The 18,292-nt window shown below is 31.7% G+C and overlaps 2 protein-coding genes and 2 long non-coding RNA genes across 4 annotated transcripts; 2 read left to right on the top strand and 2 right to left on the bottom strand.

The window, feature by feature from the left end:
- Positions 1–732: 732 nt before the first annotated feature.
- Positions 733–4,209, bottom strand: LOC105829345 (endoribonuclease LACTB2). Its single transcript, XM_012668108.3, has 3 exons — positions 2,219–4,209; positions 1,143–1,782; positions 733–966 (listed from the first exon to the last, which is right to left on the bottom strand). Exons 1-3 carry the CDS (start codon positions 2,344–2,346, stop codon positions 832–834), a joined length of 903 nt encoding a protein of 300 aa, XP_012523562.1. The 5' UTR covers positions 2,347–4,209; the 3' UTR covers positions 733–831.
- Positions 4,210–9,064: 4,855 nt separating this feature from the next.
- Positions 9,065–10,149, top strand: LOC118645625. Its single transcript, XR_004963317.1, has 2 exons — positions 9,065–9,434; positions 9,537–10,149. It is a non-coding gene; the product is annotated as an uncharacterized LOC118645625 (long non-coding RNA).
- Positions 9,356–11,592, bottom strand: LOC118645624. The gene is made up of 2 exons (XR_004963316.1): positions 10,945–11,592; positions 9,356–10,149 (listed from the first exon to the last, which is right to left on the bottom strand). It is a non-coding gene; the product is annotated as an uncharacterized LOC118645624 (long non-coding RNA).
- Positions 11,593–11,700: 108 nt separating this feature from the next.
- LOC105837948 (Krueppel-like factor 3) lies at positions 11,701–16,045 on the top strand. Its single transcript, XM_012683154.3, has 3 exons — positions 11,701–11,971; positions 12,713–12,910; positions 13,704–16,045. The coding sequence occupies exons 1-3, from the start codon at positions 11,918–11,920 to the stop codon at positions 14,616–14,618; spliced, it is 1,167 nt and encodes a 388-aa protein (XP_012538608.1). The 5' UTR covers positions 11,701–11,917; the 3' UTR covers positions 14,619–16,045.
- Positions 16,046–18,292: the final 2,247 nt, after the last annotated feature.

Raw genomic sequence — 18,292 nt, 5'->3', positions numbered from 1 at the left:
CTTTTTTAATCCGTACCGAAAAGATTAACAATTGTTTTTATGTCATCCTACAATAAATTTATGATGTTTAAATTTGACTTATTTTAGAGCATGATAAAAATTCTTTTATAATGACTAATGAAGTTTTCAAAGATAATTCCTGACCATCTTAATTCACAGTAGCAGATTAAGCATAGGAGTCCGCAGCCGGAGGCAAGATAGGATAGGACATACTCTCCTCCTTTCCCCTTGATAAATAATGGTGCATGCACGATTGTCTGAATCAGTGGCAAAAGAATCTGTAGGAAGGATAAACACAAGTATTTTTAAAATTTTTTTAGAAGAAAAGTCGAAAAGAAGTATTTGCAAAAAGATTCTACGGACGTCTTCGTATCCAAATATAAGACAAGTGCACGAGAAAGTGCGGAAACGTCGGATGTCTTACCATTTACATATTTTTTATTTCTTTGTATATGTTATCTTCTCTATGAATTGTTAAATCTTACTTGCTAATTTGTTATTTATCTTGAACGATGACGTATATGTAACTAGGGCTACGATAGAAAAACTTATAATATATATTTTATTATATACATATATATAATAAAATATACATTATAAGTATTTCTTATATATATATATATATATATATATATATATATATATATATATATATAATAGAATGATTAAATTGACATAAAATTTAATTTATTAATATAATATTTAAATTGTATTTATAAAGTACAGTTATAAGATTTTTTCTAGAATTTATAAATTTTTGCGCAAAATTACTTCAACTTTGTTCCAATACGTAATTTTATCTAATGTGGTATATTTTCCATATATATCTATTTATATTTTGCTTTTAATACTGCTCCAGCCATCTTTATTTTGCAACACTTTTCCCTCCTTTTCTAACTTTTGAAGGTGATATTTTACCATATATGCTGCAGCCAGCCACTGTTCATCACTCGTCTTATACTTATTCTGTAAACATTTTTAATTTTAATAAATTTCTTTAGAAAAGCAAATTAATTACTCGCATAAGTATAATTATCTTGTTGTATCTTGTATTCCAAATTAATCAAAAATTAATATAAATTTTACTTAATGTTTACGAATAAGTTTTAATTATGTTTTAACGAATTTTAATTAATATTTACTGTGTGAATGATTTTAACGATATCCATTTCTGTCATTGATTTGTCGCTTCCTTGTTCCTGTAGCGTTTGTAGAATTTTCTTTTCTTTTTGCTGTCTGAGTTTGATGTAATGCTGTATCCGTGGCACAGGATCGTCGAGAACCGGCCCATGACCCAGATAAATCGCCTTGGGCTGCAGCTTGAGGATCTTATTCAGCGACAGCATGTATTCGTGAAGATCTTCAAAGATCGACGTGCCTTCCCCCAGGATACAATCGCCGCTGAACAAGATGTTCTCATCCTGCAGCAATAGGCAGGCGTGGTCGCTGGCGTGCCCTGGCGTATACTTTATTTGAAGCTTCGCACCTTCGACCTCGATCACTTGATCGTCTTTCAGAAATTTCCACTGGATAAATTTTTCGAAATCTGATCGGTCCGTATCGTCAGACGCCCGTGGCAATTTCCATAGGATTGGCTGTTTGTCCATGGGGAACAATTTCTTTATCAAGTTCCGCACGGGCTCCACTCCACCAATATGATCGATATGCCAATGAGTAACTATCAAGTGCTCAATAGTTGCATTTTCCTTGCTTAATACACTGTCCAGACGTTTCACGTAGGCTTCGGCCGTTTCTAAGTCTCCAAAATCAATTAGCACACGCCTGTAATAGCAATCAAAATTCTTTATCGCACCTTTGCGTTTATTCGAAAAATAGTATATCAAATTTTGCAAAGTACATTCTATTCATTTCTTTTTTTTTTAGTGAAAAATTTTTTATTAATTTTTTACATATTATTTTTAAATTTTTATGCAAATTTTTTAATTTTTTACAGTTTTTTTAAATATAATTTAATAGTTTTTAAGTAGTGTTAGATAAAAGATTTTTATTTGTTGTTACATCTAATTTAGCTTGTTTCTTGATCGTTTCTTTTCTCTTTCTTATTTTTTATTTTTTTTTGCAAAATTGAGCTTATTTACTACTATTAATAAACAGATTTTTTAAAATCAAAGATACTAACACGGAGTGAACTTATTGATTATATTGTGGTCAAACATTTTATAGAAATACGGTTTAGAACTTGAATGGCATTTATTACTTGCGCCCAGTGCCCACGAGATATGTGTTGGTCCCTTGCAACGTCATCGGGCCAGGGTTGCAGGCTAGGATCCGAATCACATTCCTGGATAGTTTTTCTATCGGTGGCAGATGCGTTAAGGATGTCATAATTTTCTCATTTGATTTATTTCCTCGCGGAACATTCGTCAGAAGCAAAGAGAGAAAAGACAAGCTTTGGAACTTGATTCACGTTTGTGTATTACACGTTTATTTTTTTTACTTGACTGTGTTCTAATATATACTGCCAGTACTGAACATCTCTCTCTCTCTCTTTCTCTCTCTCTCTCTCTCTCTCTCTCTCTCTCTCTCTCTATGTAAAATACATGTGACGTGTACGATAGATGTTTTGCATTAATAATGAATATTAAAACACGACTTTATTATAGGCTATATTATGTAATACTGCAGTTTTTATACTTTTATATTATGTGCAAATTGTTTTATCAAGGTTTTAATATTCCCATCATAATACTGAATACATTTTCATATTCTGACAAGAAATCACAAAATTTATTTCTATTTTCTTATATAGCATGCAATATTTATAAAAGATAAAAAATTTACAAAATTTTATAGTAAAAAATTAATTTATAATAATTATTTGAATATTTTGTAAATATTTTTGTGATCTTAAATTGGACAGACCATAGAGATTTAATATAAATATATCATTAAAAAAATATATAAAATACATATAAAATATTATGGATATTAAACTTTTTTATTAAATAAAATTTAAAAAAAATTAAATATATATTTATAAATATTTATTATACTAAAACAATATAATAATTTAAACAAAAAGAGACTTTATCATCAGTTATTAATAGCAATTTAATGTAGGATTGCTTCAAGACTCTGAGAGATGGCGCCTTGACTATCAAAAGAAACAATCGCTGTACGTATTATTCGACAAGTATTCGTGTATCGGCAAGTACGTATTGACATACTGGCTCGATTCGCAAAATGATAGTTGCGATTAGCTCGAATGCTAAAATAAATCGCATTGTATTCTATTGTGTACGCGGACTTACCAACGGTAAACTACAGTTGGAAATTGTAAATAATAAAAAATAAAATTCGACATTGTTCTTTTTTTCTCTTCCAAAATACGCACCTTTTTATACTTAAGAACGTTTTCACAAATTTATTTTATTTTAGAACTGACAGAGAGCGCTAATGAAGCTAATGAAAAGTATTGGTATTTAACTCGAAACAATTTTACTTAAAAGTATTATTGTATTAATAATAAGTACGTTATTATATTATAATAATATCTTATTGATAAGTATTATATAAGTTAAATTAATAAATATTATTTCAAACATTTGACGGCATTATCATTTCATTGTTCGAAGTTGTTTATATGAAAGGTTCCGGCAGCCTACTTTGTCGTCGGCGTTCGCAAAACGGTGAATGGTGTAAAATGGTCCACGCATATAAATGGTCCACGCGTACCGCGTGCCCCTCGCCCCGTACCACGGCGACACGTGCGCAAAACTTCTTTGTTGCGATTGCACGTGTCTTTCCGCTGCCGCGGGAAAACAAACGCGCCATATCGTAACGCCCGAGGCTATTAATATTCCTATACATGAATTAGGCGCTTATCGAGACGTACGTACATGGAAAAAATGCATAAGCACATAACTCCATGCATTGAGTCATTAATGACATTTTTAATGATCTTACACGGAAAAAAATATGTTTATTCTATTAGCAGCATTAGCGCTAACGGCAATATAATTGAAGACATAATCTTAATAATTTTTAATAATAGTATTTATGAAACTAATAGCATTTTATTGGAACAAAAGCATAACATATTTGTTTTCTTAATACTATGTTATTGTTAGGGTTGGATGAATTAATATTCTTTTTAAATTACACTTCTTTTCTTTTTAAATTAAGTTACTGGTGGTGTTAATAGTCTTATGAAATTAATTTAAAAGTTAATTTTGAAAAACATTATTTATATATTAAATTAAAAAGCATTTTTTAAGTTATTTTATTTAAAACAATTATTATGGATCATCACACGGATCATCAAATAAATTTAATTTTATTTGTAAATTAAGTTTATATAAAATAATAAAGAAATATTGTTAATGTATTTTAAAAATAAATAGTTAAAGTTAAAAATTGTTTAAAATAAACCAAGCTAAGTTAAAAATTATTTTGAATTATTATTAATCTAACTTTTAAAACTTGTAAATGGATTATTATTCAATCTTGATTATTTTTAAATAAATTTCTGTTAACTAATGTTGTTAATTTAATATCATTTTCTTTCATGAGTAGAAAGATCTATCTGTATGTTAAGTTACTTATTATAATTTTAATTCAATACGATTGTTTTGTAGAGAATTCTTATAAAAAAGTATTTCATAAGATATTTCACGCTGATGTTAAATGGACTGACTTATGCCGCTGAACAAAATGTTGAAAAATCAGTTCTTAAATCATTTGTGATGACTAAAGATGAATCAAGATGACGATATACATAAATTAAGTAACATAATATTTCAAATAAAATAAATATAAAATTGTTTAAAAAAAAAGTAAATATAAAGTAATGATAAAATCCTTTCATATTTAATTTTTTTAAATCATGGAAATCAAATACTATCTTTTAGTGATCTAAGATAGTATCTAACATATTTAGTTAACATTCTGAATAATTAATTGAAATTTTTCCGAAATTAAACTACTTTCTCAGTTGTCAATGTAAATTTAGAGTTTCCAGGTGCAATTTTGTAAAAAAATTAAATACTGTTTACTAAAAAAAAATGATTTTGCAACTTTAACAAAAGTTATATGAGTGTAAGAATTAGCTGAGATAGATAAATGATTAGCAAATACTATGATATGTATATGTATTGCACTTAATCAATCTAACTGATAGAAGCATAATTTATAAATTCTATACGTGACAGCCAAAATTGTAACAGATACGAAAATTAATGACACATTTTGGATGTAACATCAAGAAATCTGTCTATATCAGCAAAAAATCTTTTTGGGTGTTAGCAAAAGAATTTTTTATTATTGATTTTGATTTCGAGCCACGTAATAGGAGTAAATTGCTTAACTTCTCTTATAAAAATGTAATACTGGACAGTTGGCTAGTAATTGTTACTTATTTTGAGTATTAAAAATATCAATAACAATTCTTTTAATACTTAAAATAAGTATTAATTACTGGCCAATTCAATACTGTCTAGTATATAACATTTTTATAAGGATTTTGTACATTTTTCAAATTTGATTTAATTTTTACATCTCACACACACACACACACGCGCGCGCGCGCGCGCTATGCATTATTGTGACTTAAAATTAACAATGTGGTCCTTTTAGAATAGTTCTTTTAGAAAAGATATTTGCAATTTTATCTTAGCATAAAAGATTGCAAAATAGAATTTCCTTTAAACCTATATAGCACAGAAAATAATATAAGTAACATTTCAATAAATTGTTGCAATATCGCAGGAACTGTTTTGTGTACGGGGAAAAAACTTTTGTACTTCAGATTTAGAAGCAAAGGACTTATTTAACCAACCAATAAATAATTTAAGTTATAAAAAATTAAAGAATCAGCATAAATTTTCCAATTAAGGTTTTCATTCCTATACATCATCACAACGCGATTTTGATTTTATGTATTATATAAGTATCGTTATGTTGATCTACTAACATGCTTATCTATGGACCAGCCACCGATTCCCCTCCCCTTCTCCCACCCTAAAAATCGCCCTGACGCACGCGATCCACCTTCGCCCCGACGATGAAGCCGTCGATTGCGTTTCTTGCAGGTCGCAAACAGACATTGCGTCTAAAGAGCGCTAATCGTGAATTATTTATTGCGACACCATGTCAACGGAAACGCGCGTGGCCGCATGGTCGTTCCTTATTAAAACATATAAAATTTTCAAGCTGGTCTCCTGTTTACATCCAAATAACCAGGGTTATAATTTAAAAAGTTAATAAATTTTAACTTTAAATAGGTATTTCTTATACATGTAAACTTTAATTTATTTAATAATTTTTTTTTAAGTTAAGTATTTATCTGTGTACAAAAAATTATAAAAAAGAAAAAATAAACTTAATTTACAAATATAATAATCTTATTTGATGATCTATGTTGTTTTGATTAATATTGATATCAATCTAAAAAGAATCTTTTAAAAAATTACGACTTTCTAATTTAATATAAATAATGCTTTTCAAAATTAACTTTTAATTTAATCTTAACATAACTTTTAATTGATCATAAATTAATTTTTTATTTACTTTTGTAACTTTTAACATAAATAAATTAATTTTATTAGCCAATAACTTTAATTTAATTTAGTTAAAAAATAAATATAGAATTTCTTTTAATATGTCTAACAATAAGAAAAATTCAGAATTGACGCTATGAAATAAATTCTTTTTAAAGCTTTTAGAGTTGTTTGAATAGAAGTGGGAGGAAAAAGATACGTTTTATAATTCGGGAATTTCAGGAAACTTTTTTTTAAATTCTCTTTACTATTTATATATTGTGTTAATTATCGTCAATTGCAAAGATAGAAAAAATATAGAGTACATAACATGCATCTAAAGATGTATGTGTTTTATGTAATAAAAGTTATGCACAGCCAGAAGCACGCTAATGAATAATTATGAATAATTAAAGAAAAGGGCGTTGATCTTTCGCACATTATTATGTTTTGCTCGAGTTTTGAATCTCGAAGTCACTCATGTAAAAAGGGTAAATCCTTTTTATGTTTTTTTTATCTATTTGCGACATTAACAAATATACTGTACAAAACAGTCACCAATACTGGCATATCACTTTGTTTTTGGATAGTATATCTTAAATAAAGGCTAAAAATAAAACTTTCGAGACATGAACGTAAGCTAAAAAAGCCTCTAGCAGATATAACAACTTTTATAATATTTGTTTTACATTTTATAATAATTAACGTTTTCACAGTATAATTAAATATGAACGTCTGACAAATTGGGTCTCAAAACTGGCACAGTAGGTTACACTTTTTTTAAACAACATTACATTAATTTGTACAAAATATCTACAAGATAATGTATATAAGGATTTCGAGAAATCTTTCAGTTCTATCTAGCGTCTGTAAAACTTATAAACATTTTTTTGTTAATTATACAAGTATACTTTATATCGTTTCGCAAGACGCAACTAATATGTATATAAAAGTTAGATTAGATTAGATTTGTTTTTAGTAAATTTTATATAGAAGAAAGCTATGAATAAAACTATAGGTTTTTGTTTCTCTAATTATATCTAAGCAGATAATTAAAGCATTATAATTATGTTTCTATTAGTATTATTACAGTGCAATGTTTAGTTTTCAAGGCATAAGAGGATATCACTTTAAGAGACCTGTGCCGGCGACCTTACTCTATTAATACTATGACAAATGATGTGACGATCGACGTGGAACTTTTTTTGCGTACCCATGCTTTTTAACTCCCTTCTCGCATGAATCTCAATGAGTGATCGTTCATTGGGATTCGAAGAAGTTTCGGCATATCGTTCCGACGATCGATCACGCGATTCCTCACACCAGCCGACAGAGTCCCTAGAAGTAGTGGTTACTTCTGTAGACTCTACTATTCGATACCCTTGTGCGCCTTGAAAACAAGATCAACGACACTTTTGCGCGTCGGCGAGTTTAATTCGCAGATAGCCGAGGTCTTCACCGCGCGATCGGCGATCACGAGCACGGTGGCTGATTTGCGGCCGCCGCGCGTTGAGAGACGTAATGAGTATAACGATAAACACCCAGATAGGAAAGCATGCAAGAAAATTTTAGCATCATTTGAATATAAAAGTGTAATGTATAATGTATTATGTCATAGTTGTAAGTTTAATTTTAAAAATTATTAATTCTTAATTTAATTTACGTGGCAATCTTTGAAAAATTGATGTTAGAAGTAAATGCTTGCATACTCGTAGTAGGACAGAGAATCGTCTTCGCAAAATTATTGCCAAACATATTTTAAAAAATATTCTTGTGAAAAAATATAATTGTACAAATTATTGTCAAACAAGAGGAAAACGCTATGGCATAAAATTGTACAATTATTATTCAAGCATTTTTGAATAAAATTTTTACAGAGAAATTAGCATGCATGCATGACGCATTCTTACTATTTCAATATTATTTGTAAATATTTCAAAAATAATTGAATGAATTTACAAATTTATAATTATAAAATTCCTTTGTACCAAAAAATATGCTTTTTATTTCTGCAAAATGTAACAATTATAGAAAGTTTCTTATCTGGACAATAGATGATGAATCAGAAATAAATAAATATAATTTGAGAATTATTCTTAGAATTTATTCTTAGAATTTATTTTTAAAATTATAATCGTAGGACAAACATGAACAAGGAATATTATAATTTTATTAAAATTTAATAAAAATTTAATCAAACTGTTTTACAGTACAAAATTTTTAATATAAATTTTAATAATATTATAAAATAGTCTAGTTACATTTTAATGTACTAAAAGTGTAGTTAAATTTTTCGAAGCGCATATTGTCATACGACTGTCATGATTTTGAAGGAAAATTCTAAGAACAAATTCTCTGTGTATTCGTGACTTTTTTCCCCCATCAAAAGTCATCACAAGCCTAAAGGCAATTGCGCCAATGGCAAAAGCACCAATCAACCGTTTTGCGCTGCGTCCGAAGTGCAGTACCTCATAACGTGTGATAATCGTCTGCGTAGTTTGAAATTGTTCGAGACAATAAATAATCATTGTTTCTGTCGAAACCAATTTTTGTGAGAATTTCTATAAATAACAAAAAGTCATGTTAAAACTAACATGGACACAATGACGATGATATTTGTTTCATTCAGCAATGTTTTCAGGACATAATCTATCGTATCTAATCTCCCTTAGTAAATCGCGTTCGGATCTATTTGCGTTCGGCGTACCGATTGAAAACAAGCCTGACGGGGTGAGAGAATGGAATTAACCATTCTGTGAAGTGGGCGGCTGATATATTTAACACAATCGTCGTCGTGGGACATTCCTCCTTACTTCCTCGTAACCGGGAACCTAATTTTTTTACGATTTTTTTTTGTATTTTATGTACTCTTTATATTTGTATTTTGAATGAAAGAAAACTGCAGAAAGAAAGACTTATAGTTCGCTTCAAATGCAAGTGTGTATAAAATTTTGAAACTTGCTCATGTTTGTGCATTAAATTTAACGAAGAACCAGTGAAACGTGGGCGTGAATAATTTCAACAGAGATGAGTTTTCAGGAAAGAAAAAGTAAAATACGTGACTTGTCAACTACATGGCGATGAAAAATTGTATCGGCAATTGTTGAACACATCCAGCGTAATCGACAACATGCTCACCGAATTGGTTATCGCTGAAGGAAGGACGAAGATAACATCAGCCGACCAAACGATTTATCTCATAGTTGTTATACGTATTTCATCGTACGACTACTGGTCTCCCGTTATCTCTCGCGAATTTTCCATTTTGTCCTGCCAAGAATAAATTAATAAGTAATTCTCCAGACGTCTAAAAATATGTAATAAATAAGAAAATACGAATACATCAAAGATTTTTTTCATCTTTTTTTTCAACATATTTATTATCCATAAAATTTATTATCCAATTGGCCGACGTTCAAAAGGTCGTAAGGTTTTCGCAACAACATTTCGAATGCGAGGCACATATTTCTGCATTTGACTTTCCGATGTGTCATTGTCTTATTGCTGTACGCGACTGGCGTAAAGCAAAGTGTTTGCTTCAAGTTATCGGCTGCACCTATAAATCGTTAATCTGAAGAGTCTCATACGGGCTCCTTCCGGCGCTTGCTTCAGTTCAGTCGAGTACTCTGGGTACAGATTCGTTGCGACCAACCTATAAGCAACGCAGTGTTGTAAAGCGCTTTAAAATAATTAAACATATATTGTTTAATTATTTTAAAGCGCTTTACAACACTGCGGGAAAGAAAATTTAAATTAAAAAATGTGCACACACACACACACACACACACACACACATACACACAATAATACTTTTAAAAAGTTTTTTAAATATTAAACAAATATTTTTAAACACGTTTAAAAACGTTGAAAGTAATAAGAATACTACAAACCAATCTTAAAAAGTTTTTTTGAATATTTGAAAAATATTTGTTAAATATTTAAAAAAATACTGAACACAATTCTTTTTTATTAAAAAAATGTTTACTTTAACAATTAAAAATATTTTTTAATGTTTAGAGAACGTAACATGAATATTAAATAAACATTAAATAAGTATTTTTTTATACATCATTATTTAAGATAAAACGTTATTGTTAAATAAATATTTTATAAACGTTTAATAAATATTATAAATAAATTGTACAATGTATAATAAAAAATAAATACTTAAAAAATATTGTTCGCCAAATGGAGGAAAAGATTATATAAAATGAGAGTAAATACCTAATCAAAGTTATTTTCATTTGCTTTTTTATTTTTATTTATCAAATAAAAACATTATTTTTTTGAAGTTGATATAAAAAGCCATTTTATTTTAAATTTAAGAAGCTTCTGTTATTAATTATTTATATCATCTTTATTGGATGTTCTAAATGTCATTAATCGTTTAATCACAAACAATATATTTTTTACAAATGTAATCTATTTTAAATTATTTTGTACGTACCTCCAGTCAAAGAAGTTTACAATGAAAAGAAGATTACAAGAAAAAAAGCGATTTTTACGCTATTGTTTTGAAATTGGATTTTATAATTGAGAAACAAAACATTAATCTTACGAAATAAGTCGGTGATAAAATTATGTAATTTTACAAGAAAAAAAGATAAACGCCATAACGAGGAGATACGAGAAAAAAAATACGCAAATCTTTATTGTTTAGGACATGGGTCATTGCGTTTACATAAAAGAGGAAACAATAAGAAAAAACGAACGGATAAAAAGAAAAGGATAAACAAAAGACAGAAAGAGAGACACGCAGAGAAAGAGAGAAACGAGTTTGTAGTGAAGGACGAAGAGAGTTACAAAAGCGAAGTGAGGTCGTTCACGGTACGCGAACGAAGAGGGAAAGAGGCGAGCCTTGCGAAGACCCGACAGAGCGAAATCAACGTACACAACATTAGAACGATAGGCTGGCGATGGGGAGGGCGGAGAGGCATGACGCGCGCGCGGGGCGCACCATGACGCCATGACGTATCGACCGTGTTCGCCACGCGCGCTGACGTCACGATCACGGCCCAAGTCAGACCGGGAGCACGTGAACAGCACGCTTGCGATCACGCGGTCGCGGGCTGATCGGACCGCGCCGGTTGGCCAGCCGCCGGCGAGCCCCTCGCCGCGATTGGTCGCGCCCGCGCGCGCCGCGTGATCGCGCACGCACACATGCAAGGGCGTGGGTCGGCGCGTCCCATAGCCAGGCGGCCGACCTGAGGGAGCCTCATTGCGCCGCGAGACTCCCGCATGTTTGCGTGCACTAACTCGTCGCTCTAGTTTTGCTCGAAGAGGGCTCGATGCGTGCGCGCGCGCGCACATTCTATTCTCTCTTATTTTCACTCTGATTTTGCTTTGACTTGGAGAGGAGTGTTTTGCTCTGGTTTTTTTTTTTAATCTCAAATCACTCGTGTTTATCTTTCTGTGTGAACATGGATACGAATCAGGCGCCTCTTTCCCCGCCAGCCTCGCCTCAGCTTAAACATGTAAGTGGTAACGAATTAAATATACCGCCACAATATCGTCTACCGCTGACCGCGAAACTCGAATGTCTGTTTCTACGAAACGTTTAAGAGCTTCTTTTTTTGCCATATTTCTGTCACAGTAACTTGTCATACTTGTATCAAATAATAATTTTTTATTTGCAGTAATTTATATTTAAGGATAATTACTTGTACAAAGTTAAAAATTTGATATATTTTTATATTTTAAATTGAGATGTAAGGATTTTAATTTTTTACTTTTATTATTTTTTCGTTTTCTCTCCAATTTTATTAATTTTGAAATTAAAAATTTTGTTAAAGTCTATTTTGAGTTATCTAAATAATTTCATTTTTTGTTACATGGTCGGCGATAAAATTGTCAATATTTTTTCTCAGACACGAAAGAATTATGGAACAAGGTTTAACGTACAAAGAATAAATAAAACATAGAAATTTGATATTCCTTAATAACAATGTAAATGTGTAATAAGCAAATGCACACATGCCTATACATAATTTTTAATAATTCGATTACTTAAAAAAATTGGAAGAATGTAAGGATATTGGTCATCTATTTTACCTTTTACATTTGCCTGTTATTAGAAATCTATTTTTTATTCCTTTGTACAATTTATTTTAATCTGTGACTTGTGAACTAGATAATTTCATTCGTTAGGTATTTATACAGTAAAAGTAAGTCCTTTTAGCGAAATCGTGTGTTTACGCGCTTCTTTTGTTCCGCAGATGGAACCGCAGTTGTCGTTCAGCGTTGCGGCTTTACTGGGTGAGAAGCTTACGGACCAATCGGCGAGATCCAGGCGGAAAGATGAAGAGGACGCGAGTTCTCGCCCTGTTCTACCGCCTACCCCTCAACCTTCCGACTCGGAGGAGGATGAGCCACCCCGAAAGCGGCGGTGCGTTGAGCAATGCGAACTGGCTAAGGTAAACAAAGTTGCATTTTACAACATTCCCTTTTATCTCTTTCACCCTTCTTTTCTTCTTGGTTTCACCTTTAATTTATCTCGTTTAAATCGACTGTAATGAAGAACGGACCTGAGCTGTAGTTGTGATATGACTTCGTTTGAGTGCGTACTGTTTCATACTTTTTATCTCTTTATCCTTCAAGTAGGCGTACCTTCCGACGATACTTTCTAAAATGCTGACTACTATATCTTCAATTGATAAACGTAATATCATTGGTGAATAAAACAAATATATAGCATTTTTTAATATAGCTTCAAATTATTTTTCTTCTGGATTGTTTGTTATTTAATGCTTTATGAAATATTTTAAATTTATTACTTCTGGATTGGACCTTAAGATACACAATATTTATACATCCTTTCGAATAGATCACGATTTGTTTTTTATCGGCGTGAAGAAGTAACTTCGTATACTTCAGAATAGATTACAATATATAGTACTCGTAATTTCTCTTCTAAACTTTTCTTGATTAAAAAAAAAAAGATTTCGCAACTTTAACAAAAATTATATGTGTGTAAAAATTAGCTGAGGTAGCTAAATGATTAGGAAATACTGTGATATGTATATGTATTGCACTTAATCAATTTAACTGACAGAAGCAGAATTTACAAATTCTATACGTAACAGCCAGAATTCTAGCAGATACAAAAATTAGCGGTACATTTTGTTTGTGACATCAAGAAATCTGTCTATAACAGCGAAAAAATTTTTTGGGTGATCAAAGTACAAAGTAGCTTCTTATTTATTTCAGCTGCTGCTAGACGGCACGCCACCGCCGAGTCCAGAACCAACCCGGGTTTCGGTAATAATGCGCGCCAATCGGGACGGTACCTGCAGTCCGGTCAATCTCGCTGGGTGCACCGCGACTGGTGGCCAACCGGTACCGCGCGATTTGTTTCCGCGACAGCCGCCCAGTCCACGGGCGAACGTGCAAGCGAACGTAACGGGACCGGTGGAGAACGTGCTGCGTAGCTTGAAGTTCAAGATGAGCTTGCGCAAGGAAGAGATTATTGTGAACAGCAAGAATACCGATCGTGAATGCTGCCAGCAGCAACAACAACAACAATATCAACAACAGCAACAATTACCAAAATTGCAACCCCTAGCACCTAAACCCACATCTATCGTGGTAGCAGGGTTGTTGGGATCGTCCCTAGTTTTACCGCGTACGCCTCTTCTGTTGGTCGCCAGCGCGGCGCCAACCGTGCCTACCGCAACGACCACGACAACCAGCATGGGCGCGGCGGAACGGCGGCGCGTTTACGAATGCGAGCATCCGGGCTGTGGCAAGAACTACTTTAAGTCGTCGCACTTGAAGGCTCATACTCGTACTCACACCGGGGAACGGCCATTTCCATGTCCGTTCGAGGATTGCAGTCGCCGCTTCTCGCGTAGCGACGAGCTGTCGCGCCACAAACGCACGCATACCGGCGAGAAGAAGTTTGCCTGTGCCGTCTGTCAGAGGCGGTTCATGAGAAGTGACCACTTGGCGAAGCACGTGAAACGCCATACCAGAGACAAGTCCTCCACGTCATCTTCTGCGAATGGTCAAATCGCCGCCTCCCAGATGGCTCCGACGCCCTTGAGGGTGAGTCTGTTACCGGTGCTAGCGCCGCGACTGACGCGACCCGTTCAACAGCTGCTACCGCCTCAATTGGCGGCTTAAAAGGATTGGTACTCGCGATTGCCAAAATCGCTTGTGAGTTGTACTTTGCGCTTTCCATGGGTGTGCCTTGATCAGAGTCCAATTGGATTGGATTGCTTTTAACACATGGAGATGAAGAATGCTGATTTAAAGAGAAAACTGGGCTGATTCAATAAGTTAGGAGAATATTAAAAACAAAAATTAAAGTACCTAACACTTTTACAGTAAAAATTGTATCTAAAATATGAAAAATGAAGAGTTTGATTCTAACGGAGTGATATTAATTGGAGATAAATAGGCAGCAACGGACATTGATCTATTGGCATCGATTTAATCTGATCAATTGGAAGAATGTGTTTATGTGACGAAGAGAATTTTGCTGGTTTTTAAAGATGGAATTACTGGAAGGAAAATAGAACAAATTGAGCTGAGCGGGAAGAAAGGGCATAATAAGCTGTTAAAGGGGTGGAACGAAGACATGAGGCAACGATTGATCCATTGGGGATTGTCGTCCACAAACTGAGTACCTAAATGTGTCTGTGATCTGTTACACTTGAAGATTAATGTGTCGTACAATTGAGAATCCTGCTATCTCATGAGTTATTTGCATTCGCAGCGTGCATTCCTTCTTAAATGTAGTTGCACGCTTTTTCAGTTTGGAACAATATGGAAGTGATAAATGCGTTAAACAAATCGAACAATCGTATTTAACGCTGCATATGAACGGAAACATTAAAATGAATTAAAAATTTCTAAGGGTACAGTTTAAAATTGCTCGATTCTTCGCTGGTCGGAGATTCTTCGTAAGCAATACAAAAATCTCAAAAATATTTGAAAAACATCTGATACGTTCTCGGATATTCTTTCAATTTGTTTTAGATTTTTCTATTGTTAGAGCTTATTATAGAGCGGATAGCCGCTCTCGGAATGAAGTTCTCAAGTTTGAGCACGTTGACCGAGAGACAGAGAGGAAAAAATATTTATTTATGAGGAAACAAGATGTTATTGATTTATGTATATAACTGTTATGTACAGATTTCTAAAATTATAAACGTGCTATAAATGAGAATAATTGTACATATTGAATATGGATAACGTAGGAGCGGATGCAATAATAACACCGTTGCACCATTGAATCTGATTTGATTTTTTAAAGTCTGTTAATTTTTTAAATTGTTTTTCTTACATCCTCTAAGTATTTCAATTATTGTTGTCTTTATCCAGAGTTTATTTTATATTTTATGTATTTTTAGGAGGAGAAATTATGATTGCTTATAAAATATTGCATTCGCCCCTGGAATTGCGGCATGTATATATGTAGATAGATATATGTATTTGTTTCATAGTCAGGTGAAGAATGATTTTATTTGATGACACAAGACTTCAGTGTATCGTTAAACTGTATAAGTTTTTCTACAATTAAATAAATTGTATACTTTCGTAAATCATTATAAGTATATTATTTATCCATCTTTTCTCTCTGCAATCCTTTTGCAAGTCAAATTTAATTTCCATCAATTAATTATAAGTTAATTGATATATTAATTGATAAATATTACATTATACTAGTAAATATATTAATAATGACTTGTTACTACATTTAAATCATTATTCTTTCTCAATTATTTGTACAGTTAATATTGTAAAGAAAATTTTTTTAAATAACAAATTGTTTTTACTGCTTAAATTTTTATTTTATTTATTTAAAAAATGCCAAACTTTCTTTTATTAAAAAATATATATATAATAAAAATACAAAATCATGTGATTCTTTATTTTTTAAATTAAAGATTCTTTTTAAATTTTAAAATTTAAATTTTTTTTAAGTTCTATATTGTTTGATAAATTTAATTGGGAAAAGGATTTATACATCTATTAAAATTTTTTGCGTTAGTAAACTGAGAGAAATTACGCACAAGTTTTAAATAAAAGAAAGAAGTTTACACAAAATTGGCGTTCTCCTTTATAATTCTAGAACTTCAAGAATTCCAAGAAAGAAAAATCCTGCGATTGTTTAATGGGTGAACGTATAATTTTTTTATAGTGACAGAAAGTTGCGTTTAAATTCTTTGAGGAAGGTCGCGGCTCGAGATGGCCGAGCGATAACAATGGGGAAGAAATGCGCCGCGTATGATACGGGAGAAGACCGATGACGTCGTGTCGCGTCGTGCCACTTTTGAGAGGCGCGTCGCGTCGCGCCGCTTTCGAGAGGCGTGTTACGTCGCTCTTGAGAGGCGCGTGCGGCTCAGGGACACGCGGCAGGCCCACGTGAACGCGAGATGCCTGATACAGATTCGCTGAGCCGATACGTATGCAACTTGTATTCCCGTAAAACAACGGACAGCACAACCCTTCAGAAATTTAAATTAATTAATGAATCAATTCGAACACGCGGATATTTTAATTTTGAAATTTACACTGAGTATATTGTTACGAATTAATTAACATTTCCACGAGGTGAATATTAATTGGCTATTAATATGAAAATAAATATTTTATATGATTTTTGGAATTTAATATAATAAATTGAAATGCTGATGGATGATATTCTGGGCTGGCTTTAAACATAAAATAACGAAAAAAAACTCTTACAAAAATGTAATACTAAGAAATATTAAATTGATTAGTAATTATTATTTGTTTTGAGTATTAAAAATACTAATAGCAGAACTTTTAATACTTGAAATTAGTATTAAGTACTGACCAATTTAATACTGCTCAGTATTACATTTTTATAAGGATAGTCAATATCCTTAACGAGAGTTACATAAAATTACATAAAATAAGTACATACATAAAATGAATAGATTTGCAAATAGATTATTATGTGCATTAAAATTTATTATTTAGTTACATTTTTTGGATAATTTAAGTACTAAAAATTTTATTGAATTTTATAATTATAGAGTTCAACAATTTTATTTATTTATTGCAAAATTAAAGTAATGAGAATTAACAAAATGTGAGTTTGGTACTGTAGTCATTGTTAACATTAAGAAAAATTTTTATAAAATTTACGTCATGTGGAGAAAAAAATTAATCGGCAGAGAAATACTAATTAACTCACTACAACTCATACGATTTTATGTGGATAACTTTTTGTTGACAAAAGACATGCTAAAGATAAAATAATAAAATGCAATAGAAGTTCTCTGATATCAAGCTATAATAATAACGAGATAATATACAGTTCACGTGTAGTGAATCTAATTTTCATTAGATAATTAGGTTTATTTTCCATGTCCAAATCAGAAAATTTCCATCACGCGTATCACGTGAAGTCGCGTGGTTGCTTTAAACATTTGCGCTTTAGACGTTTGCGATATCGTTTTTTTTACCGATAAGAATCAATTAATCGCATTATCATTCACACTGCCAATATGTCAACTCATATTAGGAAACTCGTAAGACACATCTTGATTTTATAATCTCTACCTATACTTTTTCTTATCATATTTCCGTTCAAACGATAGAAATATATAATTTATAACATTGAATATGTCTACTGCTAAAAATATTAAGACTATTAATCTTTTTTAAATCTTTAATTAATATCTTATTAATTACGTATATACATAAAATTCCATATTTTATTACATCTCACAATGTCTGTCTTAATTTAACGAGAGCTTGATTAATATTACGCTCTCAGAAAGGATTTCTGATACCAAGACAAAAAATTCTGGACATATTTA

The sequence above is a fragment of the Monomorium pharaonis genome, chromosome 5, assembly GCF_013373865.1.
Source record: "Monomorium pharaonis isolate MP-MQ-018 chromosome 5, ASM1337386v2, whole genome shotgun sequence".
Lineage (NCBI taxonomy): Eukaryota > Metazoa > Arthropoda > Insecta > Hymenoptera > Formicidae > Monomorium > Monomorium pharaonis.
Note: the sequence above shows the minus strand (reverse complement) of the source record. Positions and strands in the feature narration are given on the sequence as shown.

What these genes read in the sequence shown, in the direction of transcription:
- LOC105837948 (XM_012683154.3), top strand. Translation starts at nt 11,918, where the DNA reads ATGGATACGAATCAGGCGCCTCTTTCCCCGCCAGCCTCGCCTCAGCTT. An exon ending in CCTCGCCTCAGCTTAAACAT is followed by an intron (nt 11,972 to 12,712) that starts GTAAGTGGTAAC and finishes TTTGTTCCGCAG; the next exon opens with ATGGAACCGCAGTTGTCGTT. An exon ending in AGCAATGCGAACTGGCTAAG is followed by an intron (nt 12,911 to 13,703) that starts GTAAACAAAGTT and finishes TATTTATTTCAG; the next exon opens with CTGCTGCTAGACGGCACGCC.
- LOC105829345 (XM_012668108.3), bottom strand. Translation starts at nt 2,346, where the DNA reads ATGACATCCTTAACGCATCTGCCACCGATAGAAAAACTATCCAGGAAT. An exon ending in CTCGTGGGCACTGGGCGCAA is followed by an intron (nt 1,783 to 2,218) that starts GTAATAAATGCC and finishes TTGCTATTACAG; the next exon opens with GCGTGTGCTAATTGATTTTG. An exon ending in TCGTTAAAATCATTCACACA is followed by an intron (nt 967 to 1,142) that starts GTAAATATTAAT and finishes AAATGTTTACAG; the next exon opens with AATAAGTATAAGACGAGTGA.